This window comes from Urocitellus parryii, chromosome 4, assembly GCF_045843805.1.
Source record: "Urocitellus parryii isolate mUroPar1 chromosome 4, mUroPar1.hap1, whole genome shotgun sequence".
Lineage (NCBI taxonomy): Eukaryota > Metazoa > Chordata > Mammalia > Rodentia > Sciuridae > Urocitellus > Urocitellus parryii.
This window is the reverse complement of record NC_135534.1, coordinates 17,690,049-17,702,113: the sequence shown is the minus strand read 5'-3', so window position 1 is coordinate 17,702,113 and position 12,065 is coordinate 17,690,049. Positions and strand designations below refer to the sequence as shown.

The window sequence follows — 12,065 nt, the reverse complement described above, 5'->3', positions numbered from 1 at the left end:
CTCCATGGTAGGACAAAAAGGTTCATATGCTAAACTAGACAAATGTGATCTACTGCCAACCAGAGTGTAGCTGGGCTTCCTCAAAAAAAAATCAAAAATTACTATTAATATATTAAACATAAGTTAAGGAAAGTCCAAGACTTCAGTGATTATCACTGAATGTTCTGCTGAATATCTCAATCATTTTTTATTGTTAAAATGCATGCCAGGGTTACCTGATGAACAAGTCAGCAGTTCCAAGCAAGATGCCTATACTCATGTCAAATTGATACATACAACTGAGAGAATCACCGTGTCAACTAAGAAGAGGCCCAGCTCAATCCTGATACTTAACACTGGGAAAAAGAAGGAATAAATCATCAGACAGAAATAACAACTTAGTATCCCCAAAACAGTATCTATTCTTCCTTCTTTCTAGCCTTTCTTTCTTCTTTCCTTTCTTTCAGTTTTTTCTTTTTTTTAAATTTTTTTATTTGTTTTAATTGGGCTCTCATTATGTTGTCAAGGTTGGTCTCAAACTGTTGGGCTCAAGAGACACTCCCACCTCAGCATCCCAAGTAGATAGGGCATCAAGTACATACTTTTATATTGAGCTACCAGTATCTGTTCTTAATCAAAATTATAAGGTATACAAGAAATTAAGAAATAATAATTTATTGTAAAAATGTTAAAAGACCCAGATTTACATACAACATAGATATTAGAGCTATATGACAAACAATCTAAAATAGTCATGATTTCTATATGCAATAATGAAACAGGTGAGCAATGAAACATGTATGCAGGCGTATATAGTGAACTTCAAAAAAGTCATGAAAACTATAGCTAGAAATTAAACTTAAAAAAAGTAAGAAAAAATATATTAAAGAAGAACAATAGTAGGTCCAACATAACTGAGCAGAATTTTAATGAAATTAAAGGCATATCAACATAGTATACCCCAAATGAAAAAGAGTAAACACCACACCTGAAGACAGTGCAGTAAGTAACACCAAGAAATCAAAATAACTATAATTAGAAATAATGGGGTTTTCCTTCAAGATAAAGAGGTCAGGGCAGAGGAAATATATGTAGGAATGCGGCTAATTTTTTTTTCTGAAATTATTCAAAAACAAAAAGGAATAAAAAAAACAAAAGTGTCCAAAATGAACAATAACAGGTCAGAGACAAGCAGAAAGAAAACACACACACACACACACACACACACACACACACACACTCACACACACACTTCTCATCCAGGAAAAGTTTTAAAAAAGTAAAATAGAAAATATTAAAAGAAAGAATCATGACACAGATAGTAGGGCTTGTCGTTCTTAAAGCTATTGATGTTTTACATGAGACAGTTTTTCTTGGGGGCCACTACTTCCTGTAAATTGAATTAGAGGATGCTGAGCTGCACCCCTAGCTTCTGAACACTAGATGCCAGTAGTAAGAAATGTAATAACTGGAAAAAGGTAAAAAAATTATTAGATGAGTTTATGGTATATACAAAGAAGGTGTAAAAATTAGCCCTGATATAATATTTCAGGTTATCGCCTGCGCATTTTATTTTGGCCTTCAGAATTTTAGTCAAGGTGATAATTTACCCTACTCTGAGTTGATGTAAACTTTCCTTTTTTAAAATGTGAAAAGTAAAATAGGTGCTTGAGTAGAGAAACAAACTGTCTCCATAGTTTTGTGTGCAATCTTCAGCAGATCAAGTTTAGAAATATACTGTACAGGAGTTGAAAATATCTCAATATATTTATCTGAAACAGCTTTTGCATCATGTACACCTTGAAAACCCAAATGGACATCCAGTGATACACAAAGACAAGTAGAACAGGTGCCTTGCTTGTCCTTATCATGGGTGAAGGGCAGCACACCTCGCAGCATTCACTTGGATGCCTTCCAGCATTGGACAGCCACTAGGGAGAATGCAGTCTCTACACTGGCTCTGGTCTTGTGCTTTCTTCATGCACAGCTATGAAGTGCAAAACCAGACACCAGAATGGTAATACTTGTATCTCCTGACTTAGAATAGCTTCAGATACATGGTGTGATTGTCAATTAGAATTTTCTTATTAGTAGGTTCATTATCTTTCTACTGTTTTGAAGGAAATTTTGTATGACTTAAAGCACTCCACCCACTGGAAAGTATGGGATTTGTATAATATTATGAGAAAGCGGATGTTTATAAGAAATATACCTGTGCCTTCAGAATGGAAGCATAAACTCTAGTCATATATTTGATATGCAGTTATACAATTCCACATAGAACTATGAATTCTGAAAAGAGACATGTTTGGTATTAAACAGTTACATCTTCATTTAAAGTAGTTTAATGAAATACTCAGCCAATTCCACAGAGATTAATTATATTTCATAGCTTACATCACATGACTTTTATGCCATTTGTATTTTGTTAAAGCATAGGCATTAATAACTGTTTTACTTAAGAGACCCATTTCCCAGAGGGTTAAGTATAGTATAAATCTCTAACCTTATACTATTCACTTACCATCCTCAGTATCAAGGAAGAAAAGCTGGTACTTCAAGTGTGCTAGTCAAAACTAGATTCTGGTTATTTGAAGAAGGAAATTAGAATATTTTCTGATAAAAGATAATTTAAATATGTCAACCTCATCTCTCTTATATTTATAGACTGTTTATGTGAACTGTTTCTCTGTGCATTAATTTATACAATGTGTTTGGCTTTTAGTTTTGAGAGGCAGTTGATGGGAATGATTTCCTGTGTAGCATCAAGCATCAAAAGTATAAAAGATAGAATAGGGAATGGTAGACTTTGTCTTATCTCTGTCTGTGTCTCTCTCTGTGTCTCTCCTTTTAATAGACCTAAATAATTTCTAATAATAATAGTACTTCTAAATAAAACAATGACTTATCTTTTCTTATTTTCTGGATTAAGACTTCAGATGCATATTGCCTAGTTATTTCCAGGTAAGTTCACATAGGTATTCATCTTTAGGAGTCATCAGCAATATTGAACCTTAATTAATGAAATAATTGTCAATTTTGTAAGTAAAGTTCCTATGATTTTCAGGGTTCCTTTTATTGTTTATTCATTCTACATTTCTGTACTTAAATGACCTATCTTCCTGTAATTCATCAAATTTGTCATGTTTTTATATAGTAGCTGTAAATCACCTCACTTAAAAAAGTAATGTTATGACAAATCAAACCAAAAAAGAGTGTATTTTACACAAGGTCATGTTGTCTGTGATTCTGCTTAGATGCAACTAACCAAGTATTATAGGGAACAGGGTTTAATTTCTATGTAGTTTAAAGATGAAACATAAAATATATTTCAAAGTCCATGAAGTTACATAACTTAATAGATCACCTGAACCTACTCTGGTAGAAAAAGGTGTAAATAAATATCAAGTGTTCCTGATGAATAAATTAATTTAAATCAGTAATATTCACTAAGATACTTAACTTTTAAATTACTTGGTAGTTAAGTTTTGTTTTCTTCATAAATGTTCTGAGATCAATGATATATATATATATATATATATATATATATATATATATATATGAATGTATATGTATGTGTGTGTGTGTTTGTGTATATATACATTAAATTTTTCTGATGATAATATAGACTTTTTTTTCCCTTTTATTCTCTCTCCAGAAAAAAATACAAAACAGAATATCTTCCCAACCCCACTCAGGGAGCGATGGTGGGGAAAAACTGCTCCATCATGACAGAATTCATTCTCCTTGGATTATCAGATGTCCCGGAGTTGAGAGTCCTTCTCCCTCTGATGTTCCTTCTCATCTATGGAGTCACCGTGTTGGCCAACCTGGGCATGATTGCCCTGATTCAGCTGAGCTCCCGACTTGACACGCCCATGTACTTTTTCCTCAGCCACTTGTCCTTTGTAGATTTTTGCTATTCCACAACAATCGTGCCAAAGATGTTGGCCAACATCTTCAGCCAGGACAAAGCCATCTCTTTCCTAGGGTGCTTCGTGCAATTCTACTTCTTTTGTACATGTGTGGTCACTGAGGTCTTTCTCTTGGCAGTTATGGCTTATGACCGCTTTTTGGCCATCTGCAACCCTCTCCTTTATATGGTTACCATGTCTCAGAAGCTTCGTATGGGCCTTGTTTCCAGTTGCTACCTCTGTGGAATGGTATGTTCTCTGATTCACTTGAGTTTAGCTCTTGAAATCCCAACCTATACATCAAATGTGGTTGATCATTTCTTTTGTGATCTACCACCTATCCTTTCTCTTGCTTGCTCTGATGTGTCTGTTAATGAACTCATGGCATTAATTGTGCCCACTGTGAATGAGGTCATTACCATCGTGATCATCCTCACCTCCTACCTGTTCATTCTCATCACCATCCTGAAGATGCGCTCTGCAGAAGGGAGGCACAAAGCCTTTTCCACCTGTGCCTCCCACCTCACAGTCTTAGTTGTCTTCCATGGAACAATCCTGTTCATTTATTGCCAGCCCAGTCTAGGCCACAGTCGGGATGCTGACAAAGTGGCCACAGTGTTCTACACTGTAGTGATCCCCATGCTGAATCCCCTGATCTACAGCCTGAGGAACAAGGATGTGAAAGAAGCTCTCAAAAAGGTAATAGGATCTGGGCTGGGGTTATAGCTCAGTGGTGGTGTGCTTGCCTAGCATGTGTGAGGCACTGTGTTTGATTCTCAGTACCACACATAAGTAAGTAAAAATGAAGTTCTATCAACAACTAAAAATAATATTTTTAAAAAAGGTGATGGGATTCAATTACTTTTGAAGAATTATTTCCTTATATAGATTTCAGGGTTGCATAAGGAAACTTCAAGGGGAGTTATGTGTGAATGAATGTGGGGAAATGTCAAACAGGGAAATATTTTAGGCACCAGGGGATTATATGTGCTTTCAGGTGGACCACTTGTCTGTATGTTAAGTCATGTGCTATACTATTTAATTATTGTTTACCTGAATCTTCTACCTTCACTTCTCTTCTTCAATCTCCAACTGGTTTAATTGGGTTTGTAAGGTACTATAATTATTCCCAATTTTAGCGTCTGAGATAGGTACAATGTTTTTCCAACAAAGTGCATATAGAAATGTTTTTTCATCATCCTTGATACATATAAACATTTTCACTAAATTTACTTCACTTTTACTAGAGGGAAAAATACATTTATTTAATCATCTATGCTTTTTTTCATAATATGCTATTAGTTTCCACTGTGCTGTTATGTATTTCTGGATAATATTTTCAGTAATTTTCATTTTATTACTTTTTATATGGAGAGATTATAATTTTGGAACCTTTGTAAACTTTCTCATCTGCAAACGAGACATGAGATTCTCTACATTTATGACAAAATATTCATGAAAATTAAATATTCTCTTAAATTCTTACCATTATACATAATATAACATGAATAAACTAGTATATTATTATCTTATCATATTTTATTGCTTCATTTTTACTTTCATGTTTTTATTTTCATGTAATTATTCCTGATTAAACAATTTAGTTATGTGTTTGATGCCCTACTTTCTTAAGATCTCCACATCCATGTTAATGTTTTTATTATTTATATCTGCAGGAAATGATGCCTTTCATTCATTACCTTTTCTAAATATAAACACTATCTTAAGCCCATTGTGTTAATTTCCTATGGATTCTGAAAATAATGACCACAAACTTGATGGTTTAAAACTGTGGATTTTTATTTTATAACAATTCTGTAAGTCAGAAATCTGAAATTTGTATTCTATGCCAAAATCAAAGTGTATCAAGAAGTTCTAGAAGAGAATCTACACCTTGCTCTTTCAGCTTCTGGTGGCAGCAGACATTCCATGAGAGTTCATTCAACCATGCAAACACCTTCAAACGTCTCTCAGCTCCATCATCATTGTATCTTCTCCCGTGTGTGTGTGTGTGTGTGTGTGTGTGTGTGTGTGTGTTGCTTCTCTCTTAACCGCAAGATTAAGATTGAGTGAGATTGCATTTACAGTACCCCCCCAAACCTGAAAGTAATCCAGGATAGACTCCCTGATAACAGAGACAGAGATGGGAACATTTGAGAAAATGTTGTTGAATATGAAAACCAGGTCAAGTGAGCATGAATATATAGACAAAGCTCTAATCTAGAAAAGAAAAAAAAAAAAAAAAAGAAGAAGATAAGGGGCTTCACTTCCAGATGAACCAGACAGCCCTTATTGAGAGAGTCATCAACATTGCCCACAAACCAAAAGATGGACTAGCATTTTATTCAGTTTCTGGGTCAGGAAGAGTCTAGTATTTTTATGATAATTCCTTTAAGGAATTTCTTTCCTGTGGAAAAGACTCCTGGATATCTTAGCATGGTCCTACTCTATCTGATGTTTATGGTTATTTTCATTATGAACAGGGGGATAAGAAAAGAAAACTTCCACATAGTGTGAGTGGGGAAGTAGAAAAAGATGGTTAAAACAAATTATAAATGAAGGCCCGAGAGTTTGTCTGCCATTTTACCCCCTGATCAGTCCCAGTCTCATTCCTGTCAGGATCCTTCATCTAATCACTTCTGCAAATAACCTTTCTCCAAACAAGGTAGCATCAGCTGCATGACCAGCATGCTGGCTTCATACAAGAGGTTCGTAGCATAGAAGTTAACTAGTGAGATCAAAATAAACACACAAGACTCAATTACCTTTTTCTTTGACCAGGTCTGAGACGGCGCTCCCTCTGGCTCTTGCCTGGAACCACCCGGTGGGGCAGCAAGGCTTACTCAGGACTAGCAGGAGAGAGAGAGGTAGGACACGCCAGGGAGTGGCCTTTTATTGGGGAACAAGAAATTCTGGGGAAAATTCCATCCAATGAAGGTCGAGGGGGACAGCATTCCAAGGTCAGGGTCAGTGTTGGTCTCAGGGTCAATGGTCAGTCACACCCCCACAAGGACAGGTTCTCGCACCTGGAGAGGGTGGGGATTAGTTCCGCCACAGAACGCCTCACACCCAATCAGGGAGGTGCCCAATCAAGTGCGAGAATGCCTTCCCACAGTAGCAATTATAGGTTCCAGGATTATATAACCTGATATCTCCGACAGTTGTCTTCAAGGTTAACATGTACATCTTTTAAAGGCTAAGTCATAATTAACTTTCCTTGTTTCTACACTAATACTTCATTTGTTTTCTTATTCTCTTAAGATTGCATTGCTACTTCTTTTTGTCTCTATTTACATAAGTCACTCATTTAAATGGAACATGGATCTTTGTTACTTTAGTGAATTGAGAGGAACACTTGACATAAGATCAAACACCTGTGACGATGTTATGATTCCTAGTGAATGATTTTGAGCAAGATGCTTAAACTCAACCTAACTTCTCTCACATATAACCTGCAAATAAGCTGGTAGCTTCAGACTGCTATTTTGGACTTAAATACTACAATAATAACAATGATAACGATTATAATAAGAATAATAATAGCAACCACAACATTGACAACAATAATGCCTGCAAAGAACTCGCCCCCAAAATGCACTCTAACTGATTCTTGACAAAAAAAAAAAAAAATGTTTGAGTTTGAGGGTCATTTGTTATCTATTTAAAAATTTTTAGTATCCCTGGAAAAGACAGCTACATTTTTTTTGGTTTGTTTTGTCTTTTCTGAAAAAAATTATTTATGGAGATCAAGGTAAAATTGACAATTAAAGATTCTTTAAGGCATATAACTTGATAATGTGATGTATACACAGAAAACAAAGTAATCACTATAGTGGAGATAATTCATAATTCTTTACCTCACAGTTACCAATATTTTTCTTTTCCTTTTTTCTTTTTCTTTTTCTCTTCTTTCTTTTTCTATGGTGAAAAGAGTACATGCACATTAAACAAATTCCAAGTATACAATGCAATGGTATTTACTATATGATTGTGTCATATATAAATACACACTGACTGAAAGAATGACTTATGTTCTGCTTGTGATGGACAGTTAGCACTCAGTGGATTTTCAAATGTTTAAACTGGAATGAGATTTTATTTATCTCTTGTGAGACTTTGAATGTGAAGACTAATGAAAGAGAAATTTCTTTCACAAAATTTTCTTCTCCAAAGAGAATAGTGATTCTCTATATCGATACTACTGACATTTTGGACCAGATCATTTCATGCTGTGGGAATTGGTCCTATGTTTGATGGGATGATTAGCAGAATCCCTGACCCCTACTTATCAGATGCAAGGACTTAGCAGTGCACACATTTATGACAAGCAAGGAATCTTTGCAGACATTGCCACATTTCCTACCACATTTCCTACAGTTCCCTTGCCCCAGTGGAGTGCCACTGGTCTAGAGAGTATATGAGTGTGTTACCAAAAGCTCAGTGCTTGTCCCAAATGCCAATTCATGCCAACTTAATAATGAAGACATGATTTTGAGAAAAAGAGAAAAGGAGTTTTATTGCTTTGCTAACAAAGGAAAAACACAGGGGACTCCCATATCAGAGGCTGAGATTCTGCCCATCAGGAGAAATAGGGGGATTTAAAAGAAAAATTTTCAAGGTTTGCATTCCAGGTGTGCTCTGGTAGGCGATTCCTCGGCACCCAGATGGTGTGTTAGATATTCATTTCTTAGATGCTGTTGTGATGTGAACTGATCAATATAATCAATAAGTCATAGACATAGGTTGAAGATTATAGGAATTGGGCTGGGATTGTGGCTCAGCAGTAGAGCGCTCGCTTAGCACAGGCGGGACCCAGGTTCGATTTTCAGCACCACACAAAAATAAAGGCATTGTGTTGTGTCCATCTACAAAAAAAAAAAAAAAAAGATTCATATTCTCTCTCTCTCTCTCCTTAAAAAAAATCAAACCTATAAAAAAATTATAGGAATAAGATAAGATAGAATAGGATAATAAAAATAAGTACTATGAGATGAATAATGTTAAACTTTCCTAATAATAAGTTAGAAATAAGCATAGAGCATAAGTTCATCAGGCGTAAGCATAAGTAATAGCAGGATAATCATGTAACTGTAAGACATAGGATTTAAGCTACAGGAAATAAGATATAGCACAGTGTAAGGTGATAAGTATAAGTCAGTAGGCCAGTATAGTTATAAATATAGGCTGGTAGGTTAATATAGATATAGACAAGGTTAAATCAATGTAGTTGTGAACAATTGTAGTAGCTTGATCATGTAGACATAAGGCTTATAGAGATCAGTAGTGAGATGATGAGTAATTGAGACAACTGAAGCATCAACTAAGTTACCAGTACTGGGATAGCAGGAATGGAGTCACTGTGGGTATATGAAAAAAAAGTGTGGCCATAGGGACTCCATCTTAGCTGTTCTAGACTGCATCTTAGTTTTTCTGTTACTGCTTCTGTGAAGAGAGAACTGCATGACCCACTTCTGAGAAACAGAAATGAAAGCTGTCTTCTTAAAAAAATGTTTTACTGTACTTTGTACCCCACAGAATGTACCCAACTCAGGATACAGTGGTGGTCATGGTGAGCTACATCCTGGGTTTGAGTACATTTATGGGTCTACATAATTTTAAAATAGATTATCCCCCCTGCTCAGCTGAAACTCAGGATATGGTGGTCTAACACTTGTTCAGAATGGAAATGCGATAAAGCTAACTGCCTTTTTTTTTTTTAGCTTTTGTAACTTGCTTGTTTTCATGATGCTGAAAAAAGCCCCTGAGTTGTATTTTTTTTTTTTTCATCCTTAAATTCCCAAGGCACAGGCCAGGAAACTGCTGTTCTACCACAGAGCACCAGTCTGTATGTGTGAGAGACAGTCCCTGGCCAGGTAAATAAAGCTCTCTCTTGTTTGAATTCAGACTTAGAATGTTTTCTGAGGTGGCTCCCCATAATAATCCTCTAGCAGATAGATCCTTCCTGCAGTGGGTGTGTTGAAGAATAATTAAATAAGGGAAGAAATGTCTCTTGGGCAGTAGTCAGTCCCCAGTGCTAGCAAAACAATAAACCTTATTCCTTTTTCTCAGCAAAGTCCTCAGTATCAAATTGGCATCAGAGACAAGAAGTGAGTTTTTAGTAACAATAGTGCTCACTGTTCCCAAAGTATTCAAAGTCAAATTGGTAGAATAAGAAGTTTTAATCCAAGTTAGATTTGAAGGAAAACAGAAAAAACTTCATGTTAGGGTAGCTGGCACAAACACCCACAAGAGACATAATGCTGAGTCAAGCAATGGTTTATTGTCAGAGAATAACCCATCTGGTCCTGTTGAAGCCAGATTTAAAGTTAGGTAGTCAGTGTAGTTAGGTAAATCGGGTCTAATACCGAGTGAAATCTAAAATGGAGGCCATGCTGGGAATGACTCAGGGAAAACAGGACAACTCATGGAATGTTAATGAAGTTCCGAAAAGGCCCTAGGCCAAAGTCCACCTGGAAGAAGTATTAACCAACAGCCCCAACAGATCTGGAGATAGCCCATCTCAGAGAAGTGATAATCCCATCCCAAAAGATGATAATTATGTCCACCTGTGTCCCACCCCTCGGGCCTTCCAACCTACATTCCATCACTGAAAGAACTATAAAAAGGGGAGACAACTGCACTTCCACGGATTCCACCTTCTGGGTCCCCTTCTTCCTCCGGAAGAAGTCTTTTCTTCTGTCCTTTAATAAATTTCTAATCTCTACTCTGACCTTGCCTCGGCGTGCTTCTTTGGTGTTATTCTTCAACATCGGGGAGCAAGAACTCGTCACCGGTCAACAGCGGTAACACTGTGATTATTACTTCAGGTCTTTGTTGTTGTTTTAGTAGTTAGGGACTCTTGAGGGGAAGAGTGACAGGAAGGTCAAGCCTGGGTGGGCAGGTGGTGATTTACAAAATGGGATTACTTTGGTCTAAGGACTTAATACTTCATTGTTTCAAAAGCTCTATCTTTGAAATCCTTGAAATTGAACAGAATTTTTAAAGACAAGGCAGAAAAATAAAGCAAAAAGCCAGGTGACACACAAATGTTAGCAGTCTGAGGCAATCCTCCTGATACTGGTGCTGCAAATCTGATTGTGGTCCCATTTCCCAGGTGCCAAAGAATGCACACTTGAGAAACTCTGAGGTCAGTACGGAAAAGAAATTTTATTAAATGGATAGGGCAAGGACAGGTTTCTCCAAGAGGAAGACAAGGATCCAGAGCTCGTATCTGTGGGAGGAGGGTGCTATCCCCTTTTTTTCTTTCTTTTCATGCTCCCTCCTTTTGTTATCTTGTTTATGTTGCCAAAAGGTAGGAAAGAAGCCTTCCAGGGGAGCCTTTTCTGGTCTGCCCAAACAGGCAGGAAAGGAAATGCTCAGGAAGTACTTCATTAACATCTTCTTAGGCAGGACAGTTCCCTGTAAGTAGGTAACTTTGACAACAGATTGACAGGGAGGGGGAAGTGATTGAAGGCATTTGCATTTTATTTCCTTTTTTTTTTTTCAAACCAGCCTCCATCTTCCTGATCTGACCTGATCACTATCTACCTATATGTCCATTCTTTGTACTTACTTCACTGTTGTTAGTCAAAGATCAAGAGATGGACCTTGGTCAGACTTTTTAAAACTTCCCTGGGAAATCAAATAACACAGAAAAGAGCATGGTCTTTTCCCTCTCCTAGAGGACTCACTCTTCCCCCTTGAGATCATACCTTTGATATGCTCTAGTTCAGGACCCCCAAAACACCACCAGAGACTAAGATCGATGTAAGCAGCAAGCTAGCTCAGTCCTCTGTGCACACAGCAACTGGTGAAGCTGAGAGGCCTGGAGCCCAAGGTTTGCAGTAGTTTTGGGGAAGGCAGGGACTTTACATACATCATAGCATCTCTTAGCAAATCATCACACACCACGGGAAAATCATAAAACACCTCTTAACGTTGATTAGCACATTCACTGGCGGGAACAAGTTGGGTAGGGGTGATTGATTACTACAAGAGGGAGATTCCTTTGAACTGATTGGTTTAAGCCATAAGGGGAGTATGTGCTGAACTACATGGTTTCCCAACAAGTTATCAACCACCATAAACTACTGGGAGGATCATCTGGCATCCCAGGTATTTTCCCTGTCTCATGCTGATTGGTGGTTGCTAGGGGGTTGCTATGGGTCCTCA

At 37.0% G+C, this 12,065-nt stretch overlaps 1 protein-coding gene across 1 annotated transcript; it reads left to right on the top strand.

The window, feature by feature from the left end:
- The first annotated feature begins 3,683 nt into the window (after window positions 1-3,683).
- LOC113175298 (olfactory receptor 5L1-like) lies at window positions 3,684-4,619 on the top strand. Its single transcript, XM_026379573.2, has one exon. It carries the CDS (start codon window positions 3,684-3,686, stop codon window positions 4,617-4,619), a length of 936 nt encoding a protein of 311 aa, XP_026235358.2.
- The last annotated feature ends 7,446 nt before the right edge of the window (window positions 4,620-12,065 follow it).

What these genes read in the sequence shown, in the direction of transcription:
- LOC113175298 (XM_026379573.2), top strand. Translation starts at nt 3,684, where the DNA reads ATGGTGGGGAAAAACTGCTCCATCATGACAGAATTCATTCTCCTTGGA.